Raw genomic sequence first — 14,759 nt, 5'->3', positions numbered from 1 at the left:
CAGATAACACCAGATTTAGATCCCACGGAGGTAACGAAAATTGCCTCAGAGGAGCCATATAGCACACTCCCTGGAAAAAAAGTCCGGATTAGGACATGCGTGGATAACGGGCGTTGAAAATATATAGGCAAAACCGAAACTTTGCCTTTGATAGTACCCAAAGCCAACCGCTGTTCAACCCCTTTCTGCAAAAAAGCCAAAACCCTAGCGATCGAAAACAAGCGAGGGTGCACCTTTAGCGATTCACACCATAAAATGTACGATTTCCATGTACAATGGTAGATCTTCCTGGGAGTTGACTCCCTAGCCTTCAAGAGTGTAGGAATCACAGAGTCAGAAAGACGCCTATCTCTCAACACCTGACTTTCAAACAGCCACGCCGTTAAAGCCAGCGACTGTAAAGCAGGAAGGAGGATAGGACCTTGAGACAGCAGATCTTCCCTGAGAGGAAGTCTCCAAGGGGTATCGGCGACCAGCCTCATCAGGCCTGCGTACCAAGACTCGCGAGGCCAGTCTGGAGCAACCAGAATGACTAGAATTTTTTCCACCTCTATCCTGCGTAGAAGCCTCGGCAGGACTTTTAATGGGGGAAATGCATTAAGCAGCCGATATCGACCCCAAGGAGCCACCAGTGTGTCTGTGGCATCGGCCAGAGGATCTTGAGACCTGGCTATGAATCTCTGCACCTTCTTGTTGAGGCGAGAAACAAACAGATCGACCTTGGGAGTCCCCCACCGAACACATAAGAGGTGGAACACCTCTGGGTGTAGGGATTAGTGATCGACCGATTATTGGCAAAGCTGATCTGCACTTTCTCTGATATATCGGAATGGGCCACCAAGGTGACAGATATTTCCGATATTTTGGGAAAGTGCTTGTGCCGGAGTGATTCCTGCAGCTAGAGGCATCACCCCGGTACCGGCGTCTATATCCGACGGTCGGATGTCTTGTAATGACAACCAATGCAGCTGAGAAGCTGCTCGGCTGTCATTACAAGGAGCGGGAGGGAACGCCCCCCCTCCCGCCGCCTTCCGAGGCCGAAGGCCTGATCAAAACCACATTCGGCTCTGCTCAGGTCTCAATGTAAAAACCCATAAGTGATGTCATGACATCACTTCTGGGTACTCGGTGCCAGATTAAAGAAAATGACAGCATTCAAAACAGCCAAACTTAGCGTTTGGAATGCTTTTGCGTGCAGAGGAGGGGTTTGGGGTCTTTTAGACCCCCAGATCCCTTCACAAGAGTACTTGTCAAGTGATCAAAAAAAAAATGTTTTAAATGTACGAAAAGATCGGCCGATATCGATCTGCAATGGCCAAAATATCTGTATCGACAAAGAAAAACCGATATCGGTCGATCACTAGTAGGGATCACTCCCCTTGATCCAACACCTGAAGACCTGAATCCGCCTGCCAGTTTTCCAATCCTAGAATGTGTACAGCAGAGAGGGCTGGAACAAAGGTTTCCGCCCAGGCCAGAATCTCAGCCACCTCCTTGGCTGCCAAGACACTCTTGGTGCCCCCCTGGTGATTGATGTAAGCCAAAGCCGTGGCGTTGTCTGATTGAATCCAAACCAGACAACCTTGCAGACGAGTTGTCCAATGACTCAGATAAAGCTTTATTGCTTTATTGCTCTAAACTAAAAATATTTATCAGAAGTTTTGACTCTTACATCATCCAGGTACCCTGGCCACAGAGCTTCCCCAGCACCTCGCCCCAGCCCGACAGGCTGGTGTCCATGGTTACCACTGTCCAAAATAACAGAAGGAACGACTTGCCCTGGCACAGAGCTGGAGACTGCATCTGCCACAACAGAGCAGATTTTGTGTGGTGGCTCAACCGAATCACAGAATCCAATGATTTTGGATACTTGTTCCATTTTACAAGAATCTCCCTTTGCAAAGGCCTTGCATGGAACTGAGCAAACGGAACCGCTTCGAAGGTTGATACCATCAAATCCAAGGCTTGCAACTGGATCACCCCTGCAACTTTTGCAGCTTGTCCGGTGGGGAAGAAAAACTCTCACTAAGGCTGAATCCAGAGTCAAGCCCAGATAATCCAGTCTCCAAACCTGAGTCAGCATGGATTTCTTGAAATTGATGTTCCAATTGAACTCCTGCAGAGTTCTGACCAGGATCGTCAGATCCCCCAACAAGGCTAAATGAGAGTGCGCTCTCAACCGGAGATCGTCCAGGTACCCCAGTACCACAATCCCCCGCCGGCGTAGCTGTGCTAATACCGGTGCTAGCACCTTGGTATACACACTGGGAGCGAGACCAAAGGGTAACGCCACAAATTGATAATGCTCCTCTGCTACTGCAAAGCGAAGATAGGGATGTGTAGATATGCGTCCTTGATATCTACGGATGCTAAGAAATCTCCCTGATGCAGAGACACTACTACCATGCAGATGGACTCCATCCAAAACCTCTGTACTAGCACAAAGCATTTCAGGGCCTTGAGATCCAGGATGGGATGCACCTTGCCTTCTTTTCTGGGCACGGTGAATAGGTTTGAATAAAACCCCTGAAAACGTTCCTGAGCGGGAACCGGCACAATCACTTCTTGTGACAGAAAGTCGTATACTGCCCCTTGCAAGTCCTTTAACCAGACTGGGGATAATTGAAGATTGCACAGGAAGAATCTGTCCGATGGAGGAGACCAGAATTTGAGAGGACTCGTCTGCAAGTCCAGATTGGCCAGACTTAGATTTTCCCGACGATGGTTTCTTGGAACCCCCAGAAAACCTAAACGGTTTACCTTTTTCTTGCGACCCGGAGGCACGAAAAAGATGTTTGTGAGCAGTAAAGGAAGGCCCCCACCTAGTATGCGGCACCTTGCCCTCAACTCCCCCAGGGAGGATCCAAACAGCCTTTCCCCTGTAAAAGGAAGGTCACAGCCTTCTTAGAAGCCCGGTCAGTTAACCAGCATTTTATCCATACCATGCACCTTATGGCAATCCCCACTGCTGATGTCCTGGCCATCAACAAAGCTGAGTCCAGGAACGTATTACACATGAACATCAGGGCTTGGGTCAACTGGTCTATTCGTTACAGTACTGCAGGGGGAAGTTGTGCAGTTTCCAAGTTACTTTTCAGTAACTACACACATTCAGTAGCAGTCTGCACTACTAAAACATTCACAAAGGTAGCCTTTAACATGTGACCTGCTACCACATGTAAATGGCGGGACAAGGATTCCACCCATCTATCCACAGGATCTGGAAAGGTTGAAGACTCTTCCACCGGTACCAGAGTCACTTTATTCAACCTGGCCACCGAAGAACCCACTTTTGGTAGTACAGTCCACCTATTGGACACCGCCTCCGCAAAAGGATAACGGCGTGCAAAACGCTTAGGCACCACCAACATGTGCCTAATGCGTCGCCATTGTTCATCCACAATAGTATGAAACAATTCTGGACAAGGGAATACCTTGCCCGATTTACGTGATTTGCTGGAGCCAAAAGACACCTGCGCACGTGACGCTGTAGGTTCATCAGCCAAATTTAGGGTTTCACGTACAGAAACTATCAGGGCCTACACCAATGCGCGTTCCCACACGGCAGCTGATGAGGACAGGTCCCCTTCACCATCAGAATGTTTGGACACCAAACCCTGAAGGTCGTATGCGTCCACGGCGACCATATTTATCTCAGAGTCCGAAGACCCTGCCGATGGAGGTGAGGGCAGAGGGCGTTCATGGCTGGCAGCACCAGAAAATATAAAATCCACTTCTGACATCAGGCTTTGCAAAAACTGCAATATCTGGCTGCGACTGTGAACCGGAGGGTGCCGCAGTCACTTCCAGGGGGTCTGCAGGTGAATTTGTATCCTGGGACTCCATTGCTCAAATAAAATGTTATTTTGTGTAATGTCCCTTTAAGACCGCGAAAAACGCAATCCAACCGCTATTACTGCGGATTCACAATCCCTGATTATGTAATAATAGAGCAGAAGAGGAAAAACCCCACAGGGAAACCCAGGAACATTACCAGACCACAGAGAAGCATCCAGCCTGATCAGTGTAAAAACTAAACTAACACTGACTGCACAGGAAGAGGAAGAGGCTCTGCCTCTATTATAAGCCTTGCTGCATGCCTGTCCATCCCACGAGCCTCAAGAAAATGTCCGCTCACACATTCTCAATGGGGAAGTATAGAAAGTTGCTGCCCATGCAAACTAATGGGAACACAGATCATGAACCACAGCAAAATGGCGGCCCCCACGGTTTCCAGGACCCCCAAAAGGGGTCACAGAACAATAGGCATCTAAAGGCCCCTAGCCAGGGACCCACCCAGGACAATTCACCCTCCTCAAATAAGCGCCATAATGGCCGCATTATTACCGCCCAACCCCCCCAATGTAAAACCTGCTAGGGGTAGGGGAATGCCAGGGAACCCCTAAGGTCTGACCATTCCAGGGAGGGGGTTCACGCCCGCCAAAGATCACCTCCCACCCAGGATGGGGGCGCTGTCAGCCAAGGGGAAGCGGCGACTCAGGGCGTTCCAGGTCAATGCGTCCCAGCGAGACTGTCCACTTGCAGGCTCGTCCCCATCCATCGGGGCACTGTCGTGGCGAGGGCTAGTTCTGGACTATAACCTGCTCACGCTCGATGGCCAGGCTGGGAGACCGTAAGGATCTAGATTATCCAGAGCAAAACTGCATCTGGCTGTTGCTTGTAGTTCCTCTGGATCTTGGTCCTCAGGAACTAACTAGTTAAAAAATAAATAAAAATCACAAACTTTCCCTGTTACAGCTAAGATCGAAGTCCCAGCAGGGAGCTAGGTCCTATTCCTAACGCTAGGCAGAACAAAACTGTTTGATGAAAGAGTCTGAGGGGTTATGCCTGCAGGGACAGCCCCCATAGGTGTGGTTACGGTTTTTCCTGCCTAGTCCTTATTCCTAGAAGGAGGAGCATAACCCTATGAGTCATGAAGTTAAGGAGCTGCGTCTGTCGATGGACAGAGAAAGGGGTAATTTTGGGGGGTTTTGTACTGCCCTGCCATTTTAGCACTATAAGAAATGAGAATGCAGGCAAAGTAAAAGCTGCATACATTCCAGTATATACACCATAGTTTGTAGACGGTATAACTTTTTCGCAAACCAATATACGCCTATTGAGATTTTTTTTTTTTATCAAAGACACGAAGCTAACTACATTTTGGCTTAAAGTATGACAAAAATTTAGTTTATTGGATATTTTTTTATAAGAAAAAAGTAGAAAATTAAATTTTTTCCTCAAAATTTCCAGTCTTTTTTCCTTTGTATCACAAAAAATAAAAAAACTGCAGAGGTGATCAAATACCACCAAAAGAAAGCTCCATTTGTGGGAAAAAAGGACATATATTGCTTGGGAACAGCATTGCATAACTGCGCAATTACCAGTTAGTCATGCAGTGCCAAATTGAAATAAAATGGCCTGGTCATTAAGGGGGTAAATCCTTCCAGTCCTTAAGTGGTTAAAGAACAGTAACCAATTGCAGCCAATCAAAATTTTCTCTGTTGACATCAGCCCAGCAACAGGTACATTTGGAATGATTGCAATGTGAAACCGCAATAAATAACGCCAGAAAAACAACAGTATACATTAATAAATGCAATAGTGTTATTGATTATTAAATAGCAAATTGGAGTACAAATACCTTCACTGCTGCTAGCTGTGTCCATTTCAGCTGAATTTGAAGTAGCAGTAAACATCTGATCGGCTACAATCTCAGGGGGGCTTGGTATCTGCAGGTGAGTAGAACCAGTTGAGCTCTGGGACAAAGTGGTCATAAAACGATCCTCTGGAACTATAGAATAAAAATGAATTAAGCAAAAAAATTAAAATGTTTCTTAAAGGAAATGTAAAGCATATTTTAAAGTATATTCTCTACTATGTACAAAAGTAAAAAAAATAAATAAAATTAAAAAAATTAAAAAAAGAGAATACGCTCAGGACAGGCACACTTTTCTTCGTATGTCCTAGCAGGGACAGAAGGGCCTGGTTTAGTTATATAAAGTTTGCCAACAAAAAAGCAAGCAGTGCTGGGCCTTTGAAAGACCACTGTGCATTGTTTACTGAGTGTTATGGAAGAACAATGTAGTTAATTTGCAAAATACCATTCATATTTTAGTATTAATTAAATAAACGGTACTAGTGGCCAGAAAAGAAACTGTAAAAATTGTATTGTTCTCTTAATGGTCAGTATAGAAATGCCCCCTTATCTTTATGGGCAGTGGAAAAGTGCCTCTGTACGTTGGTGGTCTGTGAAATGCTACCTTACATTGGTGGTTAGTGGAGACAGGCCTCCTTTGATTGGAGGTCAGTGGCAAGAGGACCACCTGACATTGGTGGTCATTGTTAGAAAAGCCCAGTGAGAGAAGGGTCCCCATCACGCTGGTAATCATTGAGAAGAATGTCTCTTACATTGGTGGTCAGTGAGAAGAATGCCTCTTAGTGCCATTGGTTAATTATCTTTTAGAAGTATGGCCAAAGCTATTTTGGCCATACTTCTTCGATGGATCACAGGAGTGCAGTGCATTCTGCACACCCTTGATCTGTTTTCAGCCAACAACGACTGCCCGCCACAGCCGGTCCAGGCTCTGAAAAGATCCTGACCATATAGTCTGTATTCACCCAGAAGCCTGGACCGGCAGCTGGCGTAGCCTCTCAGCAATCCGCTTAAGAGCATGAGCTAGCCCTTCACAACTGCTCTACAGCCATGCACTCCAGTGAGCGAAGGAAGGGAGAGCAGAGAACCACTGACTGATAGCCCTTGGCTCTCTGCTTAGAGCGGAGGGAGAAAACTGAGAGACCAGCAGTGTATAATCGCTCAGTTCTCACTACAGTGCCAGCGGAGGACAGATGCAGCATCGGATCACTCCACCTAGGTGAGTATAACGTTTTTTTTTTTTTTTTTTTTTTAACCTGAACTTGTCTTTTAAAAGGCAAAAAGTGCTTATTGCTCAAAGAACTTGTAGTGTCTATTCTTGAGAATAATTGCTATTGGGGCTGCTGTCAGATAAGTTAACAGAGAACACAAACCAAGCCTTTGGTCAGTCTATCTGTACTGTGGTTCCAGTAAAGAGCACCTTCACTTGCTGTTGTGTCTTTAGGAACAATAGAGGGTGTGTCCAACAGGAGGACACAGACAGAAATAAATGCATTTGTATAATAGAGTGGGAAAGAACTACAACCACTGTCAGGTTTTTATTGCTGAGCTCGCATTTGTATTGTTTCCCGATTTCCTTTTGTCAACAGGACTTGTAGTGTGGAAACTATCCAACCAAAATACAGGGAAGTTTTGTTTTTAATGTAGATACACAAGAAAGAATGTTTTCATTTTTTAATTGATGGTCAGCCTCATTTGTCTTCAGAGTTGAGTAAAAATTCTGTAAAGTTTTCACTGCTAGAGTTTATAAACCTTTTGAAAACACCCTTGGACAAGACATTAATGATCTGATCCTTTCACTGTGTAAGCATTGTATTGTAGAATCAATTCTTCCTTTAGTCCGTTCCCACTGTAACCTGGCATTGTATTGTAAAATGGCCAGAAAGAAAAGCTTGTTACTAGGCTACCAATACTCTGAAATAACTTGCAGTCTTTTTTTTTTTTTTTTTGGTACCAAGATTAAACATTTTAGTGGATGTATATACGCCAGGTAAGCGACATTCCTTATTCTCTTATTTTTATATCTCAGCTTGCTGTTCTCGCTAATGTACGGTGAGCTGTAAATATAATAATTATTGTGAGACCTGGTATTTCATGGGATTTTCCATGTTAAGTTTAAGAAAGGCTGTCTGAGAGGATAGGAACCCTTGCCTTACTATATATTTTTTTCCCAGTGTTGCAACACTTATCACATGGTTACCATTACTTTATTCAGCAACATTCAAGTCTTTGTACCACCTAAAAGGTTAAAATAGTATATAAAGTAATGAACCAAATTCGTATCTACTGTGCTTAGTAAAAAGAGTAAATTTATATGATAACTTAATATACTATCTAGTAAAGCTGTAGACACAATATTGCAGAAAAAAACAATATAAACACAAATTAAAAGAGACTGGTGCAGCGCTATACAATCAAGGACATAGCAATTTCATAGAGTCCACATTCAAAGAAAAAGTCGAGGCAATTCATAAATCGAAGTGCAGCTGAACAGAAGTGCAGAGGCCACCACTGACACCCAATCACAAAGCCTCTTACCATCCACTTCAGACTCTCATTACAAAGGTCTAGATGCATAACGATCAGCAATCCGATGGGCCCTTTAATACCCGGAAACCTCCTTTCCAGCTCACTCAATCATTCTCCTCCAGGGCTTCTATGTTTCACATAAAAACAAAGGGAACACTCCTCATAGTGTAGGGGGTCTCAAACCAATTATAATAAGCAAAACTTAGGAATAACACTCACATGGTAGCAGCAAACAATATGCATGTCTGTATAAAACAAATCAGCGTTTTTAACCGGTTAGAAATGCAGATTGTTTTATACAGACATTTAAATTGTTTGCTGCTACCATGTGAGTGTTATTCTTAAAATTGTACTTATTAAAATTAGCAGCCCTATGTACGACCCGCAGAAACATGGAAAAAAAAAAGCGAGTCGGAACACGTTCCCATGATACAAAGTGTGAATGGGGCCTAAAGTGGATGAGTACAAATTCACCAACTCTCGTCATTTGTAAACGATTACCAATACGTTAACTTTTTTTTTTAAAGATAAAGTACAGTCTCTAAAATTTAGAGATTTAGATTTACATATAAAGGACTATTACGCCTGATCTGATGATTGTCATCAATGTGCCTGCTTTATATATTTGGATAAATGAGAAATATTACATCGCTATTTACTTTATTCTTTGGATTCCCACAGCTGGAAGGTTCCTTTATTATGGTTGAAGAATGGGCCAAATCAGACTCAATTTTAGAAGGGAGAGAACTGAATCTGATGCTTAGAACAACAAAAAGAATATTTGCGATAACTATGTATTAAAAACTGGAAGCTAGGAGGCTATAAAAAAAGACACAAATTAAGAATTTCAGCTTTACTATGGTACCAAATAATTTTCTTGGGCAAAGCTGGCCAATACAAACCATTACTTATGATAATTATGCCACGCTTGGAGATGGGTTGATTATAGATGCTGTTCAAAGTTACACACAAGTTATCAAGATTTGTTTTTCTTTTATGCATGTCATTAAGTTATGTGATATACAATGTTGTTTTGTTGTTGCATATCTCTTCTTCATTGTAACTGTGATACTTCAATAAAAATGTATTAACAAAAAAAGAAAAGAAGATGCAGCTGTTGCGTGTGCTGTATTAGCTATATATATATAGTATACAGCACTGTGTTTGGCAAGGGTTCGGTTGACTTTCGACCTGCAGCCTGAATTAAATTAAGTTGGCTTGAATGTGTTCCCACCATTCAGGAAAAGCTTTGTAATTGTATCAGTAAATAAAAGGCCTCCTCCAATTGGCTGAGGTGGAAATCAAGACGCCATCCACCCACTTTGGCCAATCAGAGGAAGTCTTGTATTCATTAATAAAAATTCAAAGCTACCGCTGAATGGTGGTGTTATATTCAGGCCGACTCAGTTTAGATCCAGTAGCAGATAGGATGTCACCCGTACTGCTGGGGAACACAGCGTCGCTTTCTGCATGCCGCTAATGCTACATACAGCGCATACATGAGCACCATAATTCCGTAAACAGATTGTTTTGGCCAGCCTGATCAAACTAATTATAATAAGGCAGCTCTGTATTCAATCATAAATCATTAAATGTATTTCTTACATGCAAGCAGTCTCAATATCTGAACTTGAGCTGGAATCAGCATTTTACTTTCCTTGTTCGGCAGTACTGGAGTTTGAAAGGAAGAAGTAGCAGAAGGAGCCAATCAATTAATGTGCTGAGAATGAGCATGCTGATAGGAAAAAGCAGATAGATGACCTCATCACTGTGCTGGTGCTTTTAATGTTTAGTCACAGACTGGGATGGGTCCAGGATAATCTGGGCTCAGAAGTGGATTGAATGTTGCTAGCTATCAAACTAAGGTCTTGTGTTTATTAAACAATATAATAAAAAGGCAGCTTTGGTTAAACTATTCATTTTTATCCTATTATTTGGTTTCAGTTCTGCTTGAAACTACAGAACTTTAGAGTGGTTTCAATCTTGCATAAAATACTTTAACCATTTTTCCATTGTGCACAAAGCGATAAAATAATTACCCAGCATTCAATGCTATCTAATCAGCAAGATAATTTTTTAAATTTGTTTTTAATTAAAGCAAGGTCTATGTTGCAGACATTTGCATATATACCATATGCAAGCCACATGTTGCATCGAGGGTCTCTCGGTTGTGCAGTGCTATTCTAATCTAACTACACCAACACAGGGATAGGGACATTTAAAATTAAAAATTGTCCAAAATGACAGAATCAGATATTTATTTATAATCAGGGATAATATCAATTGTACCATCATGGCAGGATCACCAGATATTTTAAGGAAAGCTGCAGGTTAAACACATTGGAAATTACTTTCAAAATTACCTAATGTCAAAGCTTATATGAGATTATAGTGATTAATATTTTTGAGCAGTATTTCATTATACAAAAAAGGAACTCTGTTTAATCCGAGTAAGCATTTAAGTCAATTAAACTCCTGGGATATTGATCTGGTCAGTTAAGTAGCAGAGGGGGTTTTTAATCAGTTTCAGCGGCTTTGGTGTTAATTAAATTAACAGGTGAAATGGATGGGCAACAATGAGACGACCTTCAAAAACAGGAATGTTTTTACAGGTGAAGGCCACAGATTTTTTTCCCCTACTCATTCTTCTGACTGTTTTTAACTAGTTTTGCTATTGGCTAGGGTCAGTGTCACTACTTGTAGCATGAGGCGATTCATGGACCCTATAGAGGTTGCAAATCACACCAGGATGGCAAATCAATACGTGCCATTGCCAGCTGGTTTGCGGTGTCACCCAGCAGGGGCTCAGGAGTATGGAGGAGATTTCATGAGATAGACAGTTACTCTAGGACAATGGTCCTCAACTCCGGTCCTCAGGGCCCACTAACAGGCCAGATTTTAAGTATTACCTTGGGGAGATGCAGACTAGAATACTGCAATCACTGAGCAGCAAATTATATCACCTGGAATGGATTTCAGTTATCTTGCAAACCTGAACAAACGGTCAAGGGGGAAAAGAACCGCTCAAGTGAGGGGATAGTTCCAAACACATCCAACCCAGGTGCAGGCACGGATCCGCAGTCCTGATAGCAGCAAATGGAAAAGCACAAAAAGCCGCACAACCGGTTGAAGATGCAAAAAGTTAAAATCCAAATTTATTTTGCAGGCAAAAAGATAAAATCATCCAAGATGAAACCAAAACAGTCTGAGACATGGGGGGGAAAAGGGGAGCACGGCGGTTGACGCGTTTCACGGAGTCTTCCGCTTAGTCGTAACCATGCTGTACAATACAAGACACTGCTATATATAGAGGAAAAGGCATTTCAAATAACATGTACCTCCCAGAATGTGCTTGATTGAGCCCACACAGCTGCAGATACTAAATCCCAATTAAGGGCACACAAACAGCCCAGCAGGAATTGTATGTTTGTTTTTGCTTCACCTTTTGTCCAAAAACGCATAGCAAAAAAGTTCTATAAATGCATATGCGAAAAAACTTTCAATAAAAATAAGGAAAAAACAGTAGTGATAATATAAAAAGGACAGCTGGTAGAAGCCAAAAAACGAACAAAAACAAAGTAAAGGGAGAAAAGAAAAAAGAAAAACGAAGGGAAAAAAAAAAAAAACGAAGGGAAAAAAAGAAAAAAAAAAAAAAACAAGAAAAAGAAAAAAAAGAAAGAAGAAAGAAAAAGAAAACAGTAAAACGGAAGCATATATATGTGTTCATACCCAGATGGAACTATGGTATAAAAAGAAATGGTGTATAATATAGTCATGAAGAGCATATATGTGTAAATATATAAGTGGTACACATAAAAATAATAAATGTGTAACCACAAACACATACATCACGTCCATATAGCATATGAAACAAATAGAAAAATGGGGGGGGGGGTGAAATTGTACACATATGTAGTAGGTATGAGCACAACCCCCAAAAACGTATAACCCCATCCATTGAGTGGTATATCTGCAACTGTGTTCACATACATAGGGCAATCCACCCAATCGAAAGAATATAAAAATAACCAATGAGATATGTAAGAACACTAAACATTACCATAAAAATAATAATAAATACATAAATGCATAAACATAGAAGTCCTGTGTGTCTTTATCAGCATAATGGTATTATTATCCCCTATAAAGATATAAAAATAGGGACATTTAAATGGATATATACCCAAGGCATTGGTAACGTCTCAGGCATATCCCACATCGATCTAACAAAAAAAAAAAAATTTTATATATATATATATATATATATATATATATATGCTTACGTGTACATGTCGACTTAGATCATACTGAACACAGAGTATAGCATGCATATGTGTGAACCACCGTGCATATAGCACAATCAATATCCATAAAGGAGTCAGCCACACATTGCATAAATATATAGCCATGGAGGCAAGCCGAACGGAACAACATGCATATATATCAAAGAACACATGCATTCCAAAAAAAAGAGAAAAGAAGAAACAAAGAAACACTAAGACATAGAATGGTCAATCAAAGAAACATGTACCATGTATGCGTATGGGATACAGGTAGCCCTCTCTGTATGTATAGTTAAATGTATGTACCCACGAATAGATACATGAATCATTACTGGGAATAAAAGTGAGTAACATCCCATTCAAAGTTTAAACCGCCAGGTAAGCGGGTCTGGAGTTTATGAATCCAGAAAACCTCCCGCTTACACAGAAGGCGGAACACATCGCCCCCTCTTACAGGAGCAACCACACGTTCGATCACTTGGACCGATATCAAAGACAGATCACTGTCATGTTCTGAATTAAAATGTCGGGCCACATTCGTGGATTTCCTCAATCTGACATCACTAAGGTGTTCCCTAAATCTGTCTTTAAGTTTTCGTGTGGTGCGACCCACATATTGTACAAAACATTCTCTGCAAGTAATGAGATAAATAAGGTATGTAGTGTTACAATTAAAAAACCTGTTGATTTTGTATGTTTTGTTCTCAATAGAGGATTGAAAGTTAACACCCCCTAGAATATGGGGACATGTAATGCAGTCCTTAGCCCCACATCGGAAATTACCTTTCAGATGCAACCATGTTTCTGATGTATTTTTAATTGTAGTGCTAAACAGACTTGGGGATAACTGGTTTCCCAGTGTTTTGGCCCTCTTGGCGACAATATTCACTCCTCCCTCTAAGATCCTGGCACAGTCCTTATCACCATACAGAATGGGAATATGTTTATTGATAATTTGTTTGATCCTGTTAAATTCCAAACTGTATGGGATGGTGAGATTAATGGAGCCATTATTGCCAGAAGTCTTAGATTCATTGAAATGTCTCTTTGGTGTAAGGAGGCTTTTCCTGTCCCTATTAAGGGCAATAGAGTATGCCCTGTCAAGGGTCCATTTTGGATAACCCCTAGCCAAAAAGCGTCTATACAAAAGTGCTGACTCTTTATTGAAAACGTCCAAGTCACTGCATATCCTTCTGATACGAAGGAATTGACCTACCGGTATACCCTTTCGAGTATGAAATGGGTGACTGGAGTCAGCATGTAACAAATTGTTACCAGCTGAGGGTTTCCTATATAGGCTAGTGACCACCTGATTTTGTCGATGCTCAAGGGTAACATCTAGGAAATCAATCTTATCAACATTGAATTGGCCAGTAAATGCCAGATTGTAATCATTGCGATTAAGATATTCCAAAAATAGGTCAAAAGGAAGGCCTTGTCTAGTGATAAAGATCAAATCATCTATATAACGAAAGAATATGACAATTTGATTCCTGTAGGGGTTACTATCTCCAAAAATGTGGACCCTCTCCCACCACCCCATGTAAAGGTTGGCCAGGGAGGGTGAAAAAATAGCCCCCATGGCTGCCCCACACTTCTGGAGATAGTAAACCCCATCAAACATGAAATAATTGTGCCCAAGGAGGTATTCCAAGACCTCCAAAATGTATGTCTTGGCCACCTCAGCCAGATCAGTATAGTGGGTAAGTGAAAAATGTACAGCTACTAGAGCTAGATTGTGGGGAATCGAAGAGTAGAGACTCACTACATCACAAGTCATCCACTGGTAATCTGGCTGCCAACAAATCTCACTGGTGATATTTAAGAGGTGCATAGTATCTCTTAGGTAACTGGGTAGAGTGTGCACAATGGGTTGAAGCTGGCCATCAAGCCACTCTCCCAGTCGTTCATTGAGAGACCCGATGCCAGCGACAATGGGCCTCCCCCGAACCGGGCGTACCCCCTTGTGTACCTTAGGGAGGTGATGAAAAATTGGGGTGATGGGATATTCCGGTATCAGTTTATCAGACTCCTTAGGGGTAAGGATACCCATAGAGGCACCTCTATCAATAAGCTCTCGCAAAATGGCTCTGAACCTATTCAAGGGGTCACCACTTAGTCTTATATATGTATCCGTATCAGACAATTGCCTGAGAGCTTCCATTTTGTATTCACCTTTGTCTAATATGACTACCGATCCCCCTTTATCCGCATTCCTAATAACAATAGAGTCATCCTCCATCAAAGATATTAAAGCATTCCTTTCCTGTACATTCAGATTGTCATTTCTC

General features: G+C 41.9%; 1 protein-coding gene across 3 annotated transcripts in view; it reads right to left on the bottom strand.

Annotated features, from left to right (window-relative positions):
* PIKFYVE (phosphoinositide kinase, FYVE-type zinc finger containing) overlaps positions 1–14,759 on the bottom strand; it is a 583,956-nt gene that overhangs the window by 271,815 nt on the left and 297,382 nt on the right. For all 3 annotated transcript variants that reach the window (XM_082260055.1, XM_082260056.1, XM_082260057.1), the window contains one exon: positions 5,645–5,788. In XM_082260055.1, the coding sequence (XP_082116181.1) occupies positions 5,645–5,788 (144 nt within the window). The remainder of the gene's footprint in view (positions 1–5,644; positions 5,789–14,759) is intronic.

Source organism: Pelophylax lessonae, assembly GCF_965119305.1.
Source record: "Pelophylax lessonae genome assembly, chromosome: 6".
NCBI classification, from domain to species: domain Eukaryota; kingdom Metazoa; phylum Chordata; class Amphibia; order Anura; family Ranidae; genus Pelophylax; species Pelophylax lessonae.
This window is presented reverse-complemented; position numbering and strand designations above follow the sequence as displayed.